The sequence below is a fragment of the Dromaius novaehollandiae genome, chromosome 24 (genome assembly GCF_036370855.1).
Source record: "Dromaius novaehollandiae isolate bDroNov1 chromosome 24, bDroNov1.hap1, whole genome shotgun sequence".
Lineage (NCBI taxonomy): Eukaryota > Metazoa > Chordata > Aves > Casuariiformes > Dromaiidae > Dromaius > Dromaius novaehollandiae.
The window spans coordinates 7,726,901-7,744,262 of NC_088121.1; the positions used below are offsets into that span (position 1 = coordinate 7,726,901).

The following is a 17,362-nucleotide window of genomic DNA, read 5'->3' on the forward strand; positions in this document are numbered from 1 at the left end:
ACTTCCCCAAGGCAAAGCAAACAGCAAGCACATGAGCCCAAGCGGAGAAAGTGCAAGGCCCAAAGCAGGCTTTGTCCTGCAGACAGGACAAAAAGCTGCTCAGTGTCCTTTGCTCATTCGACCCTCCTTCCTGACCTGCTGAGCCTCTTCTCGTGTCCTTTCCAGCCTCTTGTTCTTCTGCGTTTGTTTTCCTCATTTTATGAATGCACCTAATTTCCAGGTGATCAGTGTCATTACAACGGCACGTTGCCTCCTGGAATGTTTGATGGTCTTGAAGGGAGCAGTGTCTCTCACCCCTGGAGACTTTGGTGCAAAAGCTGCATTTATTCTGCATTACCGTTTTGTTCACACACTTCTTGGAGCAACAGATGCTCTGCAAAGTTGCTTGCTGTTACCACTTCATTCTCTTTCACCTTTTGCCCCACTCACTCATTTCCCCATTCACTTTCAACATCTGTTGATTGCCAGCTCTGTAGGTCCGCACCAATCTAAAACAGAACATCTTTTTTTTTTCTGCAAAACTCCTTCCCTTCTGTCCAGAATTGAAAAAAGTAACTTTCAAAAAGGCAGATTCAAGAAAAATCTTTTATATACATACATATATACCATTTCTCCACCACCCTGTCCTCCCGTCTAGGGGACAGAAATAAAGAATATATTATTTCCTTCTTTACAAACTAGAACAAATATCATCCTTTGGAATGTTTTCATTTCAGTGTATTTTTCTTTTTGAAAGCAAGCCACAGTAACCATTATGAAGCTAGGGAAAAGTTATACAGTTTTGGACGGCAGCCTTTCCCATATAGTTCCCGTAGTGTTTCATTGAGTATTATTCTATTTACCTGTGATAGAGAATTACTCCAGTTTCACTCCCTCCCTAGTAAAATTTCATTTGTATTATTCAGAGCTGGAATGAGCTGGTCCTCAGAATTTCTTCTCTATAAATGCTGTATGTTGACCCTGAAGATAGCTCACTAGCTTTTCCTCTATTTCCATGCCTTGAGCTATTTCTTCATCAGAAAGAGATAATGGCGTTTCAGAGTCTTTGGTTACAATAATAACAGCGGTTCTGCGCGACTCCAGGGTATTTGCTACCACCACCTGGTGACGGTATTTCTCCAAAGCCTTCCGTGATTTTTCAATTAAGATCGAGGGATCCGTTTCCAGTTTAAAGGAAATAACAAATGCCTCCGGAGCCCATTCTTTGACCAGAGGAGACAGCATTTTTGGCACCATCTCCATTGTGATCTACATTGGGAGAAGACAGTAGGGAAAAAAGTTTCAGTAAAAATAAAAAAAAAAAATTAGAACACTTTTCAATACAAGCTAAGGACAAAAACTAAGGGAATAGGGAAATTCCAGGTTCACTTCACAGTGGAACTGCTCCAAATGATTTTTACACTGGGAAGTTTTTCCCAAGAGAGTATTTTGTCAAATCCCGTTTAAAAAGGTTAAAATGTCACTGGCATGCACTGTAGCCTAAATTCAAGGATCAGTCCGATATTAACAATAATCAGGGCGTTCTTAGCAGAGGAAGCAGGCCTACGGTACCTGCATAAACATGCTTCGTGTTACTTAAGTGCTGAAATCAATTCTGGGAGTACAAGCACAGCTGCAGGCAGTAAACAGGTGCGTTACACCTTTAGACTGTTTTCACTTCTGCATTGCTGTCAGGGCAGCTGGGAAGAAGGCAAGAGAAATATTCCAGCAGCAACTATTTTTGAAGTACTTCAGTGGTCTGAGATCCACCATCTACCTATTCCCATGGTGTAGGCTTTGAAGGAATATATAACCGTGAAGGAAAAAGCCAGTAAAAAAGGAAGGCAGCCTCTTTCTCAGGCCACATAAAGCTACTACACCAGACACTAAAGGTAATACTAATATGTCTCAAAAAGAGATCAGTAGACTGCAATGAACCCAAACGCAGTCTCATCTCTGCAACTAAGCTGCTGCACTGTTTGCTTTTGGTGCCTGGTTACTCTTTATCTCTAGGAACGGCCTTAACTTAGGTCAACCTAGGGCAGGACTGATGCTGTCTTTCCCTCCTGTTATCCCCAGCCCTGCTGCCTCTATCGCACTGGAGCTCACAGAGACAGCTGGAGAGCCAATATGGGGTGCTGACCCAGGCAAAAATTGACCCTAAGAATACAAGAAAAGCCTGGTATGAGGGAGGGAACAGGCCAGCACAACCCTACCACGGGTTGGCGTTGGCTTCCATGGGAATACACCCACGTTCCTAGTGAAACGGCACGGTTTTGGGCCAGCCAGGTGTTCCTCTGCGGTTTTTCCCAGCCTTATTCGCAGCCCACCACCTGTGACGTCAGGACACCGGTCAGGCGGGGCGCTGGGGGGAGCCGGGGGGGCCTCACCTGCAGGGGCCCCTCCGAGGACTGGATCTTGTGCTCGGGCATCTCGGAGGCGGGGATGTAGAAGTCGGACACGGCGGCCGCCAGGTAGAACATGACGCTGGAGCCTGCAAGAAACACGACCACCGCCACCACTGGCTCGCGCCCGGCAGCCCAGGCCCCCCAGGACGGGCACCCCCACAGGCACCAGGACCCTCTCCCCTCCCCTCCCCTCCCCGTCCCCCACACTGCAACCCTCCCCCTGACCCCCTCACACTAGGACCCTCTCCCCTCAATCCCCCATACCGCGACCCTTCCCCCCCACACACTCCCCCCAATCCCCCACACCAGGACCCTCCCCCCCATCACACTGGGACCCTCTCCCGCCTCCCCAAGCCCTCATACCAGGACCCTCTCCCCCTGCTTACTTCCCCCACACCAGGACTCTCTCCCCCCCGACTCTTCATACCAGGACCCCCTTCCCTCCCCCCTTGCCCCCCATGCCAAGACCCTCTCCCTCCCCCTCACTCCCCCCTGCTCCCCCACACTGTGACCCTCTCCCCCTCTCATCCTCCCCAACCCCTACAGCTGGACCCTCTCCTCCCCCCCTTACTCCCTCCAATCCCCCACACCAGGACCCTCTCCCCCTAACTCCTCACACCGGGACCCTCTCCCCCTAACCCCCCCTTCCCCTCCACACCGGGACCTTCTCCCCTTCCCCCCAAATCCCTCACACCGAGACCCTCTCCCCCCCCAATCGCCCACACCAGGACCCTCTCCCCTTAACCCCTCACACCGGGACCCTCTCCCCCTAACCCCCCCCTTCCCCTCCACACCGGGACCTTCTCCCCTCCCCCCCAAATCCCTCACCCCGGGACCTTCTCCCCCCCCTTCCCCCCCAACGCGGGACCCTCTCCCTACCCCCAATCCCTCACACCGGGACCTTCTCCCCTTCCCCCCAAATCCCTCACACCGAGACCCTCTCCCCCCCCAATCCCTCACACCGGGACCTTCTCCCCTTCCCCCCAAATCCCTCACACCGAGACCCTCTCCCCCCCCAATCCCTCACACCGGGACCTTCTCCCCCCCCCCAGTCCCTCACACCGAGACCCTCTGCCCCCCCCCAATCCCTCACACCGAGACCCTCTGCCCCCCAATCCCTCACACCGAGACCCTCTGCCCCCCCCCAATCCCTCACACCGAGACCCTCTGCCCCCCCCCAATCCCTCACACCGAGACCCTCTCCCCCCCAATCCCTCACACCGGGACCCTCTCCCCCCCGCCCCGGCCCCTCTCCCCCCCGGCAGTACCGAAGGGCGCCAGGGCGCGGGCGGCGGCGCGCAGCAGCGCCAGGTACTCGGCGAGGCCGGTGAACTCCAGCGCCAGCAGCGCCCCGGCGTCGGCGGCGCGGCGGTAGGCGCGCAGCGCGGGCAGCAGCGCGGGCAGGGCGGCGGGGGCGGCGGCGACGCCGGGCGGCGGCCCGGGCGTGAGGCGCAGCGCCTCGAGCAGCGCGGGCCCGGGCGGCGGCAGCGCGCGCGCCCAGGGGAAGGCGGAGCGCGCGCGGTGCAGGAAGCAGACGCCGTAGCCGGCGCCCACCAGCCGCTCGGCCGAGGCGGCGCCGCGCCGCCCGCTGCTGAAGTTCTCCAGGAAGCGCACGGCGCGCGCCTCCAGCGGCACCTGCGTCCCGCCCGACGTCACCAGCGCCACGCGCCGCCCGCGCGCCGCCTGCGCCGCCGCCCAGGCCCGCACGCGGCCCTCCGCCTCCGCCGCGCCGCCCGCCGCCGCCGCCATGCCCGCCCGCCCGGCCCCGCCCCTTCCGCCGGAAGCGCGCGTCGCCGCGGCAACGCGCCGCGCGACATGGCGGCCGTGGGGGCGGCGGGGCGGCGCGGCTGCGAGCTGTGCGGGGCGGCGGCGCGGCGCTGCTGCGCCCGCTGCGGCCTCGCCTACTACTGGTGAGCGGCCGCCGCCGCCCGGGCGCAGGGGCGAGGCCCCAGGGGCACCGGGGGCGCCCGGGGGAAGCGCGGGCGAGGCCCGGGGGCGCGGGGACAGACCCCAGCGGTGCGGTGAGCAGGCCCGGGGGCAGGGACGAGGCCCGGACAGCGGGGACGAGGTCCCAGGGTGCAGGGACAAGGCCCAGGGGAGCGGGGACGAGGCCCTGGGGGACAGGGACAAGCTCCAGGGGAGCAGGGGTGAGGCCCAGGGAACGAGGACAACATCCAGGGGAGTGGGGACAAGGCCCAGGGTGCAGGGATGAGGTCTGGACAGCGGGGACAAGCCCCAGGGGAGCAGGGACGAGCCCCAAGGGCCAGGGACAAGCCCCAGGGGAGTGGGGACAAGGCCCAGACAGCAGGGACGAGCCCCAGGGGCGCAGGGACAAGGCCCGAGGAGCACCAAGGATGCCCAGGGGAGCAGGGATGAGGCCTGGCGGATGGTGCACCGCAGGCGCGGCTGTGGAGGAGGCCTCGAGCCACCTCCCCTGCAGCGCGGCCTCGGCCTCACAGTCAGGACCATCACACTGAAGCCTCACAGTGCATTATATCTGCAGGGAAACACCCATTTGCCCTGCAGGACTCCCCGTTCGCTGTGCGTTTCATGCACTGTGGTGGGAGGCGCGGGGAGCGGCAGGGTCTGCAGCAGCCCTCGGCAGCCGCTCCTGCTCGACAGCATCGCCCCGCGCGCGTTGAGGTGTTCCTCCTTGCTTGCGCTAGTGCCTGCGTCAGTAAAGCGCAATGAGGTTTCTGGCTGGCCACGCAAATACCTGCTGCTTACACAGCGATGAAGTCATGCCTTAACAGTGTATTTCATTAGCTTCACAAGTTTGGCTTGGAGTTTGTTTGGTTTTGTTTGGGTTTTTTTTTTTTTTTTACTTCTGCAAACTGCAATGTCAAGAACAAGGCATTTGCTGGAACCAAACTCTTTTAGGAGCTTTGTAAGTGATTTCTAAGGAAATTCCTAACGCGCTCACAGAATTGCACTCCCTCTTGTGACTTGGCCAGGGAGCGCGGTCTTCCTGTTAGGGAATATCAAGTATGCATTATGTGCTCCATGCCTGAACCAAGTAACAGAAATTATAGACTGGTGGCTGTTGCGGGTAAATGTTTTGATGAAAGTCCAGAAGAAACAACAGACGTTTACATTTCTTTGCATCATTTCTAAGTAAACAAAAATATTATTCTTCTCTTATTTTATTAGTGATGTCGATCATCAGAAAGCTGATTGGGTTAGTATCCACGAGAGAATATGCCAGCTGCTCATTCCAATCCATACATCCTTACCTTTTTTCAGTTCTGAAAAAGAAAGAAAACATGGCATGGAACAGCTGCTGAACAGGCAGGTATGTACAAGAAGAAAAAGAATACCACTTCAAAGTGCTACCAGTGAAATTTAGTTAGATCTTCTGTTCCTTTATTTTGAAGTATGCAGTATTAGGAAGGCATCTGGTTGGTTAATCAGTACTTTGTTTAAATTTTGTTCTAAAGACCGAGGAACTAAACTCAGTAATAAAAAATAACAGCGTTTAGCATGCATTGTCTGGGGAGGAGTGGGAGCGTCCTCTCTCCAGCTGTGCAAGCCTCTCGCCTTTTAGCAGTCCTGCCTCAAAGTCCTGCGCTTCCTTCTCTTTGGCCCGGTAGCAGCATTCCCTGATCGCTGCCTTTCTCGCCTTGCAAAGGCAATCGGTAAAGTTTGTTTCTGACCCAGCTGATTTTTGGTTCTTACACAGTATCCCCTCCTTCACCAGTGAGAGGGATTCCCCTTTCTCAAAAGAGGGGGCAAAGAAAAAGCCCCCTCCCTTTGTTGGCCTGGCCAACTTTAAACACTTCCCCGCTAAGTATGGTCTTTTATCTCTGCTTTTTGGCCTCATGGGATGTGCAGCTCCGTTCCAGTCTGGGAGGTTTAAACTCTTTATTTTTTGTTTGTTTGTGGGGTGGCAGAATCTGCCTTTCCACAGTGTTGATGAAATAAAATAACCCACCCTAATACATCTGCTACTAGAATGATCTTTCCCATAAAAATAAATTATCTTTCTATCTTTGTATAACTCCTTTGCATCACAGAGCAATAGGACAACAGAACAACTGAAAGTAACGATCAAACAGTGCCACTGTGAAGAACATCATTAATCTTCTGGATTTTACATCTTATTTAATAATGTATTGTTTTTAAGATTGTTTCTGTGCTAGGTGCGAGGGCTTTGGTGACTGGCTCATTGCTGCAGTCTTTCTTGGTAGCACGCAGAAAGAAAAGGCCCGAGAGGGATTGAACCTGGGCGGACAAAAGTCGTGCTTATTAAGGGCCCGTGATAGGATTTAGGTAGCAAATTTAAGTTTTGTAGGAACTGTGCACTGACTGCCCGGTTCATTTTTGAAAAATCCTATCTGACTGAAAATCACAAGCAAGATTGTTGACCAAAGTCTAAATAAGATATGTTATAACCATATCTCCTAGAAGCCAAGACAGTGGCAGTAATGATATAAAGGCGAGAGACCATTATCTAAACACATAGGGCAGGTTATAATCCCAGTGTCTGGAGATTGGGAAAGGCATTCTGAATGTAGGAAAAAAAGGCTTCATTCATGACAGAAATTAGCTTCTCAGTTGCACAGTTGCTCTGGCAGGAGTAATTCTGTCACACAAGGCCAAAAATGCAAAAGAAAAGCCAAAAAAAAAAAAAAAGCAGAAGTTCATAATTCATCCCAGTTCAAGTTTAAGTTAATCTTTTCTAAAATCTGCAAGGAAGCAAAACTAAATTGGTCTTACTGGGGTGGTGGTACTTTTTGGTTTTTTTTGTATATTTAGATATTGAGGCTTTCCTTTTTCCAAGAAACTTTACCAACAGGTTGAACACTGATGTCAAAAGCATCTGTTGTTTTTACATTATCGATTTTCTAGGAACTAGAATTATGCTGTATACATTACAAAAGACCACATGGTAACCAGATCAAGGAACTAATCCAGCTGGAAGCTAATAATTTGTTTTTATTAGGTTACAAGGGAAGCAGCAGGAACATGGGGCTGGTAGAGAAGGTGGCAAAAGGAGAATTCACTCCTCTTGATTGGAGTGCGCATCTAGGTTAGCACATAGCAACTGCAAAGCTGCAGCTTGAGCCAAGGATTGGATTGACTTCGTGGAAAAAGACACGGGCAGCAAGCTCTGATTTTTTTTTTCCTAAGTAGAGATTTCTATAGGATTTTTAACAACTCTGATTACATTCATTCTATGAGTTTTGTCTCTTCCAGACAATTTAAATAAAAGAAATTCTCAGAATAGTAAATGTAGTCTGCGTTGAGTTTGTACAGCAAGGTATAGGGAAACTGCTGCAGACAAGGTTTAGCCTAGCCTCACTGACAAGTGTCAGAAGAGCAGTATGCAGAGGGTGAGATTATTTGAAATCTCCCATCTTGCTGGCTTCGTTTTCCTACCATAGCGCAAACAAAAGTGGGCCTTCTTTGAAGCTCAAGGGAAAGCTAGGTAGTCTCATGACAATCACAGAAAAAAACCTTCTGCTTAAAGCCAGCGCAGAGGTTTATTATTTCTTGAACATTTCTGTTGTACTTCAAACTCCTGCATGGCGTTTCTTTGAAAAACACACAGCTTGAGCCTCAGTCAGGACACAGGAAAGCGTGTGCACATCAAAATGCCCTTTGGCCTGAGGGAAGGTGCATTAAGCTGAGCGCCAGGAGATTATGAGTTTCATACCTCGTCTGTACTCCAAAGCTTTGTTGATAGAAATCTGCTTTTGTCAACATAGCCGTGGGGGTGCCTGCAGACAGTACCTTCGAGCTGACAAAACTCCAAGTTTCTGTTTGTAGAATAGCCTCACCTGCCTGCGTGATGTCAGCTTACCGCAGCCCCTGGGTATGGGAAAAGATCCACACCTCAGCCAGCTACAGCAGTCCTCCAGCACCAGCGCGAGCCCTGCTGCTTGCAGGTTTTAACTCAAAGGGCCCACAGTCCAACGGACTGGAAGCCTGGCTTCCTCTTTAAATCGTGCTTTTGTTCAAGCGTGCCATCGTCGGTGGTGGGTAAATGAACCCCACGTGTGCCCCCCACGCCCCGATCCCACCTGGAGCAGAGCTGGGGTCCTGGGCCTCCTCAAACCGTAAATGGGAAAAACTGCGTGGGGGCATCTTCAGAGAGCTCTGTAATTGCAACACACATGAAAAGAGCCCAAAGGGTGCAGGTCTGGGGGAGGTGGGGCTGTAAGCAAGATGAAAAACAGCGTGGGGCCAAAGCTAATGATCCCCCCAGGCTTACTACCGTGCAGGCGTAAATACTCAGTGCTGTGGGGCTTCTGTTGTCTCCTGCCCTTTCGGCTGTGCTGGGAGTCGACCGTTAGCTTGTCCTCCCTCCTGATACCTTAAAATAGATCCCATCGTGGGAGGCCGCGATGATCCTATTGACAAGGAATAAAAAGAGAACGATGCTGACCTCAGACGCCTCCCCAGACGGCAATGTTTGACACCCGGGTACCAAAGCTGGTGTCAGCTGCGGCAGAAAGCAAGTGGCAAGAATAGAAAAGGCAGCCTGATAAATAATAGGTTTAGTTGCTTTTCAACTTGACCATGTGCTGACTTTCTCCTGGGCACCACATACTCCCCCGGCACAGTTTGGTTTTAGGGGCATGACCTTCTGACTACGCTGGTGGCTCAGGGGCTAGGGAGGGGGTGATGGCTGTGTTTTCCTGCCCTTGGCTGTCCCTGCTGCAGCAGGAACTATCGTTTTGAGGTGTTCTGCACAGATCTCATTTATCTGGACCAGCCGGGATCTCCAGGAAGCACTCACGCGCTCCAGATTCCCTGTCCCTGAGCTGCTCCTTTGCCCACAATACGATTCTTTCCCTCTCTGAGCAGTTCAAGCCCACCAAAGTGCCAAAGCCATAAACGGGCCGCCAGCAGCACTCAGTTTGCTTTTTCAGCCCTCTGCTCAGCCACAGCTGGAAAGCGTCAGCCAAAGCAGAGCCTGCAAAGAGGTAAGATGGTATTTTCTGCAGGCGCTCACTGCACAGGCCTGCCCGTGCCTCCTAGCAAGAGAAGAGCACCTTGCTGACTTACCACGGCTAGACGCACCGGCAGCCCGATTGCTTTGCAAGCAGCATCCCGTCTGCAGAGCTTGAAGAGCTCATACGAAAGCGTTGGGAACTTGCAACAATTACAGTGAAAGCAAATAAATAAATGTCAACGTCCTGGCTCTTTTTCGTTGCCATCCCTCAGTGTGCTGTGGGGACACAGCCTCTGCGGTCGCAGCAGAGCTTTGGCAAGGAGGAAGCATTCAAGTGGAGATACGTTTAATGGAGCTGATAAAGAGATCAAGTGCTGCAGAGGGTGAAAAGACCAAACGTGGCGAGCACTGCTAGCAGTCGCAAAAGACAGGAAGCAATGGTATGGATGGAAACGTGGTTTCTGACAGCAAACAGAAATCCTGCAAAAGCTGCTTGATCTCCAAACCGAGCTCAGGCATTGGAGATACAGGAGGACAGCCCTGTGCACTAAGGTTTCCTGATTTTGACCAGCTTTCCAGGCTCCGTGCCAAAAATACCAGGAGCTGGGTGGCCTTCAGAGGCCAGAACTGGCCACAAGAGGGTGGGAAGAACATGCCTATGTCCGGGATGCGCACGGGTCTCCTGCCATCATGCTGCAGCACCCAGTGAAGACCCGTCTCCTTGCTCACAAGGTCTCTTGCTGCTGGAGATGCGCCGTGCTGGCTCTGCCTTGGCAAGCCATATGCTACGCTCTGCTGCCTGCTCTGAGTCATCATTATCACTGTCAGCAAAACCCTGCTGTAGCCCCTTCGCCTAATCTTTTCTGTGGTCTTGTGATGCTCATTTTTTGTGCTTCACAGCTTTTATTGCGGCAGACTTATTAGCCCTTTCTTCATAGGCTTCAAGGGTTCCTCATCCCTTAAGACACCACATGACCTAGGAGATTGCCCAAGGCTGTTCCTGCTAGAAGTAGGAATGAAATCCAGGCTCTGATACGACAGTTCTAATTTCCATCCATTAATTACAGACGCAACTAAAATTACAGTCACTGTTAACAGTTTGCAAACAAGTCAAGTGTAAAAAGAGACCTCACTTATCATTTCTCCTTATCCTTTGCTCACTCTATTCTGTTATTATCTTTCCTTGTAGAAACACATAATCGATCTCGCATATAGCACAGCCCAGAAGTTTATTCTTGAAGGAAAGCCCAGAAAAGCGATACCCGCGGGTCTGCAAGCACTGCGTTTCAGCATTCGCGTGTATGGCTCATATTCTGTGGACGTGGTGCCTGCTTATCTCATCATGGCCGAGGCCTGCATTGGTAAGTATTGGTCTCAACAGTAACGCTGGCAAGGGCGAGACCTCCCTGGGGTCAGGTTTCTGATTTCCTTTCACCATTTATCAGGAAAGGATAAGCTCTGCGTTTCAACATTGCACTGTGTCTCTACCCTGCCCTTCCTCAAGGGCATTTCGGAGAGATTTGAGAGGTGGCCCACCTTTTTCTGCGTGCCTCTGAGAAAAGAATCACTCACCAGCAATGAGGGATGAGGGAACGCAGAGGAAATCTCCCCGTCTCTTCCGAGTCCCACAAGAGAAGCAGTCTGAAAATCTGCTCTTTGCCTCTGTACGACTCTCAGAAGCATTAAATTCCCAAGGGTGGTCGTTTGGGCTCTTGATCTCAGGGGACCAGCAAATATTTCTGAGGCTGTCGCATCGGAGGGACACCTCGGTTCGTTCACGAGAGTGAGCTCTGCCTTAAGATTGTGCTCCTTTTTCCTCATCGACTAAATGGTTTATAAAAAAAAAGAAAAGAAAAGAAAAAACAGTTAGAAACCTGTATGTGGAAAACCACTTTCTTCAGCAGCAGACATAAAGGCCTGAGAAATCATTGCAAATCATTGCTATTCCGGTAGCAAGCATGATGCTCTTCTAGCAAAACTGAGCAGTCTCAAGGATTGTCTTAAATGGGATGGGGAGAGAAGGGGGGAAAAAAATCCCCTTAGTAATTGAAGTGTGATAATACACAAATCATTAGTTGCTGTAGCTAACTGGAACTGTTTTGGACATACTTTTCAGCAATATTGAATGATAGGTAGTTTTTGCCTTCTCTTGTAGCTTTAGATACTCAGCTTGCCTGTAAATTAGGTTTTGAACACTTTTTCAACTAAGGAGCATTCAGCAGAGAAGCGGGGAATCCACGAACTAGATTTCCCTGTCAAGCTACTGCAAAGGGAAAATGGGCAATATTCTCTACATTTCTAAATATATCATGCTCTCAGCTTGTATCCTGCTTATTTCCACATGTCATTTCAGGTGCTGGCTGTCTTATGCAGGCGACTACGTATCTCTCTCAAGCTCAGTGGATTGTCCTCAAAACTCCAGACTGCAGCCTTGCCATTCAGTACAAACTGCATCGGGACCTGGGTCTTCTCTATGCCGCTAAAGGAGACCTCGAGCAGTCTGTGTATCACCTGGCAAATGACGTAAGCCGGTTAAAACAGAAGCAGTTCAGTTTCCCTTCCTTCTTGGGCTGCCCCAGATTGCTGTGAAAACCCCAGCAGACACATTTGTAGTGTTGATTTTAGGTATCGGGAGGGTAAGCGCATTAAGAAAACCAGAACTGTCTAGATCTAAGGCATATCTGTGCTTATCCAGAGTTGTGTTTTAGCAGTCATTTTTTTTCCCTCGAGTTGTATATACCTTCTCTTTGCTACATCTGCTTATAGTTATCTATCAGCTTTGTCATGGTCTTGAAATGAATAGACATTTCTACCACAACTTGGAATAGTTGCCTTTTATTCAGCGGATAAGTTACTTTGACTGTCGTTTTCCTTAATACTTTTCATTAGGCAGCAATTCTCTTTCATTTCATTATTTAATGAATGAATTGTTCATTTAACTATTTAAATGGCCGATTCAATAACAGTTTCCCTGATTCAGTCTTTTGGGCCGTGAGGGCAGTTTGTCAAATTTGAGATGGTTATTGCCAATTGTGTTCCTGAGATGCTTTGCCTGTCATTTAATCCACCAAAGAGAGATGAACTCCTCGATTTACCATTTGTCTGCATCACGTATAGACTACATTTACCCAGTGCGGCGTGACGAATACTCACTGCTGTTGGATTTGACGGCAGCCTTTTACAACAGCTTTGTGGGGGTGGAAATGATGACCTATGATAGAGGAGAATTAGACCCTTTCGGGTATAATATATACGCCCTTGACTTGGTTGACGTAAACCCATCAGGAGACATTCCCTGCAACGCCACTCGTTCCAGGTACCCTGGATGCGGGGTCTGAAAGGGCTCAGGGAGGAGGTTTGGGCTGTTAGTGTGACTCTGGCATCTGCCAGAGCAGCCTGGGACCTGCTTGAACTCTGGCTGCGCGTCGGAGGTCTGCTGAGAGTCACACGCCAGCTCGGAATAGCAGGAATGCAGCGCCGCGCTCCCGCTGCCCTCCCCGCGCCTCGCCCGGGGCTCCGGAGCCGGCAACGGCTCCGGCTGTGCCACCGCAGAGCCCGCGAGCTGCGGCCAGCCGGGCATTTTAAGTGAGACATAAGGGCTGCGCGGCGCGAGGAGGACAGGTGGGAACCTGCCCGTGATTCAGCAGGGTAACGTGCCGCAGTGAGGATGCCTCTGCGCCAGGGAACAGCACTAGCAGGGGCCTGCAGTGGGGCGTGAATTCCTCCCTATAAACCAGAAAATACCCCTTTTTTAGTACCACATTTTACAGTTGTAATCAGGAATGACTAATGCTATAGCTATGCAGAAAAAGAGGGAACGCTCCATAATATTAACCCATAATGAAAATTTTTCCCAGGCTTATTTCAATATGAACACTGAACTTGTGCAATTTTTAACACTGATTTCAGATTTACCTTGCTAGTTGTGCATTTGGACCAAACGCTATTCAGACAGCTGGAGGGTATTTCCACATGGCTAATATTTTCCTTCGCCAGAAGAAAACGGACGTAGCAAAGTCGCTCTATGCTGAGGTTGGTAAAGGCAAAGCTCATCTGATATTTATTTCTTAGTTTTATTTCTGTGCTCTTTCCAGTGTTTCCTTGTTCCTGACTGCCTTTAGGATGATGGTGACCACATCAAGTGTCGGTGTTGCCTTCTAGCCTCAATCTCAAACACTTTTCGTAGATAAATATTCCTCTGAGTTGCAGCCAGGATAGGTAAATTCTGCACTCGGTAAAAACTTGTCATTGAAGTTGCAGTCTTCAATTTGGGCAGCCAGTGTTAAAAAATAGCTTTGCTACCAAATAGGTTAAAAACAGCCCCACAGGTAGAAAAGGTGGCCCGGGAGTTTCCGTGGCCAGGGAAGAGCGGCTGAGCACGGACGGCATGTGACGGAGCCGTGTGAAATTTGAGCTGAGTATCAGTGAAAAGTCGCACTGATAAGAGCTTGTCAGGATGGGATGACAACTGTCTAATCCCCTTAGTTGCTTAAACTTTCATTGTGCGAGTTAACTGAAAAATGAGCCTTTTTTTTGTTTAGCCTGATTTCCTGCAGAAACAAGGCTTTGGCAGTTGTGCAGTCTGCCTCCATTCCTTTGCAAGCTTCCACCAAATTTGCTTTTAGTTAAGGGTTTAATTAAATTTGCTCAAGTGTGGTGATAATTAGTAGTCAGGCAGCAAAGCGAGCTTCCAGCTAAGCCTCCCGCTGCAGGAAGAGCAGCAGACCTCCGCTCCAAGTGCTCTGCTTGGCAGCAGCGGCCAGACTGCTGGCCTGGTTGTCGTGGTATGGACTTGCACTGCAGGACACGCTGCTTACAGACCAACGAGTTGCTAAACAGCCAGTGCTAATGCAAGTGACATAATTTTCATTCCCTTCCTGGTAGGTGACTGCCATCTGGCATGCCTTTCTCGTGAAGTCAGTTCAAAGGCAGGAGCAAGTTCTCAAGTTGCAAGCAGAAGCGTCTCCATTCAACGAGGACAGGGAAGTCAGCGAAGACCATCTGAGTACGTAGCACTGTTAAACAGAACAGTTTGGAAGGTGGGACTTTAAAGAGTCCATAGATCCCACTGCTCATTTACTGGGTTGTTTTGTACCCAACGTTTCTGTAGACTAAATTTAATCGGGGGTCACAGGTATTTCTGATATTGATGCTCAGTGGATTATGCTGGATGAGACGAATGAGGCCTTTCGAAACAAGGGTGTTCAAATGGAAACACCGCCTTGCAGTACTTTCCCTTTTTTGTTTACTTGTTGCTTTTCACAGCACTCTAGGCAATGACTGTAATGATAGAAGATTTGGTCTTTCAGAATTCAATCCCGCTTCAGGACTCTCATTTACCTTTGTCTCCATTTAATTATGCAAAAGTGACATTTCATCTCACTTAGGCAGCTTTGCAACTCTGTCTCCTGAAGCAGTAGGACACGATGGGATAGCATGTGCTGACAGTTGGATGTATTAATCAGGAAAATACTCTCAGAAGCGGAGCTAGGGAATCTCTCTTGCTTATGAGATGTAAAGGAAGCTGCATGAAGCATTAGGAAATATGCTGGAGCTCATGGTACTGCCCTACACTCCACCAAAGTCAGACTAGACTATGTTCCTTGTCTTCTAACATTGATGGTAATAAGAGCATTGTCAGAGAAGAAAAATGTTTCTGTGGATCCCTTTACATGGCTTTCTCTCTATCAGCAGTTGCTGCAGTAGAAACCACACCAAGACAGGGCTGCCTGATACCATCTTCGGTCATGACAGCAATATGAAAGTTGCTCTTTTCATGCAGCTGTTATGACTCAACAGCCTCACTAAAGGCTCATCAACACAATTAGTGACTGGATGAAAAGATAGCTGTTAATGGGCATGGAATTTGCATGGAGCTGGGATACTACGTTGATGCTTGTGGAAGGCTTTGATGTCTAGAAGAGATAATTGGACAGTTTTGAATATATTATCTTGCACACATACAGCCAACAAAATTGTTTCTTTCTTGATGCAGCTGAAGCCCAGCAAGCAGAAGCGATTCAAGCACTGAATGCAATATTAGATTTCAGAGAACAGGCACCAAAGCAACAGCCTGATGAAACTGCCAAAGTTTTGCATGCTCTTGCAATGCTTTTTTACCTGAGCATGGATTTATCAAAGGTAGGTTTCACCTGGTGATGACTGCTTTTGTCCTCACTGAAAGGTCATACCGTTTTATATTTATACAGTAGCGTTTGCCCAAGTAACCTTTGCCTCCGTGAACTTGTAGGGTGTTTTATGCTTCCTATCAAACAGAATCACAGGCTTTGTGAGCACTGCAGGCCTGTCGCTAGTAGGGCTTTGCAGTCAGCTTGAACATCCACTTGCAAAACGCACCTGGGTGTCCTTGTGCAGGGTGCTTGGAGCCCGGATCTCCATGCGGATGGACCTCTTCAGCTTCGCGCGGGGTCAGTTGGGTCCGGGAGGGTTCCCTAACTCTGTTTCAGCGCTGGCACCACCACATGAAGCAGGCAACGCGAGCCAGCTGGATTACTAATGGTCTCTTGATGGTAGAAGAGAAAGTCATAATAAGAAGATACAAGTAGACGAATTCAAATTAAGAAAAAGGCAAAGCTTTCTAACCGAGTGTCTAAGCACTGGAACAGTTACTAAGGGAAATGAGGGATTTAGATTAATAAACTGAGTCAGTGCAGCTGGTTTTTTCCCGAAATAGATGTAGGAATGCACGCATGAACTGCTTTATCAGACGGAAAGTAATGATCTCCAGCGGTGGGGGGGGGGAGCTGAGGCTGGTAATCTCTTCTGTCTGCACAACTGGATCCTAAATATGATAGCTGTGGGCAGCTTCACCCCCCGCTCTAAAGCAGCTTGCGCAGGTCACCCTCGGAAACAAGCAGCTGAATTGCTGGAGCCTGGACGCGGTCCAGCGCGACCGTTCCAGTGGGCCTCCGCAGATATTTCAAGTGCCCATTGAGAAAAGTCAGATTCGTGACAGTTGTTTTGTCTTTGCTGTTTCTTTTCAGGCTCGGGAAGTGGGGGTGAAAGCCTTTGACCTGGTGAAACAACTGCCCCAGCAAGAGGCTCTGGAGGCCATTGATCGTTTGTTGAAGTTGATTAACTCCAAGCCTTTCTGTGAAAAATGAGGCGCTATTTGCACCAGGCGTAGGTGTTCGGCTAGATCATCAGTTTAACTAGATTGCTGACAACATGATGCAAATGCGTGACGAACTGTCGGTCCTTTCTGCTGCCGGCATCTTTCTACGCGTGTCCCTTTCCCATCTCAAGCTGTTAAATGAAAGTTAAACTTCGTGGTCCTTTTTTTCCTGTGCTGGTCAGCCACTGCAGATTGTTGCGCCAGTGACTCACAGGGTGAGGGTGGGAAGCAAGAAACAAACACCCAGCACGAGGTGAATAAATAATTACCTACCTGCTAGTGTGAAAAAGCACAACAGCCTCCTGCATCCTTACATCGTCCGTGCAGAAGCTGAGGCCGGCTCAGGTGTTTGTTGGTGTTTTCCTCCTCCTCTTTGCACTGCTTTGGAGGAGTCTCACAGCTCTGGGCACTGAGGTGCTCCGAGATTTGTCCCGCTTATGGGAGAACTTGCACCCAGGAGGGACCACGAGGACAACGTTGGGGACTACAAGCCCAGGGCAAGGGGAGGGTCCGCACGACCCGGGGGCGGGGAGGCAAAGAGGGCACAGGAGAAGGGCTGAGGGAATTCGGGAGACTGAGACAGGTACGGGGCTGGCAAACGGAGCTGGAGGCAGCCAGAGACGTGTAGGCTGGGCCGTGAACTCGGTTGAGACGCTGCAGCATGTGACAGCCTTGCGCGGAGAGGTGAAGGGAAACTTGCCCTGCTGCTAAGGTCTGCGTTCAGCTGAGCTTTAAGCCTGCGATTAAGTCTCATTTACTTCAGGAGGATTTATGAGTGCACTTAATTGCCTTGCTGAATTGGGATGGAGTCAAGTACGCATTTAACTGCTTTGTTGAGCTGGGAGCCGAGCAATTAAAAGGGATTGCTGGCGAAGGGAAAGCCACTCACTCCGGTTCAACTGATGTTTAATTATACGGGGCAGAATAGCCGCGCTGGGCGTG

General features: G+C 50.3%; 2 protein-coding genes across 2 annotated transcripts; one reads left to right on the forward strand and one right to left on the reverse strand.

The window, feature by feature from the left end:
* Nucleotides 1-571: 571 nt before the first annotated feature.
* On the reverse strand, nucleotides 572-4,166 carry PPCS (phosphopantothenoylcysteine synthetase). Its single transcript, XM_064525661.1, has 3 exons — nucleotides 3,656-4,166; nucleotides 2,370-2,473; nucleotides 572-1,248 (listed from the first exon to the last, which is right to left on the reverse strand). The coding sequence occupies exons 1-3, from the start codon at nucleotides 4,134-4,136 to the stop codon at nucleotides 925-927; spliced, it is 909 nt and encodes a 302-aa protein (XP_064381731.1). The 5' UTR covers nucleotides 4,137-4,166; the 3' UTR covers nucleotides 572-924.
* ZMYND12 (zinc finger MYND-type containing 12) lies at nucleotides 4,164-16,715 on the forward strand. The gene is made up of 8 exons (XM_064525660.1): nucleotides 4,164-4,297; nucleotides 5,538-5,679; nucleotides 10,475-10,646; nucleotides 11,639-11,808; nucleotides 13,195-13,317; nucleotides 14,170-14,290; nucleotides 15,281-15,426; nucleotides 16,290-16,715. The coding sequence occupies exons 1-8, from the start codon at nucleotides 4,203-4,205 to the stop codon at nucleotides 16,407-16,409; spliced, it is 1,089 nt and encodes a 362-aa protein (XP_064381730.1). The 5' UTR covers nucleotides 4,164-4,202; the 3' UTR covers nucleotides 16,410-16,715.
* Nucleotides 16,716-17,362: the final 647 nt, after the last annotated feature.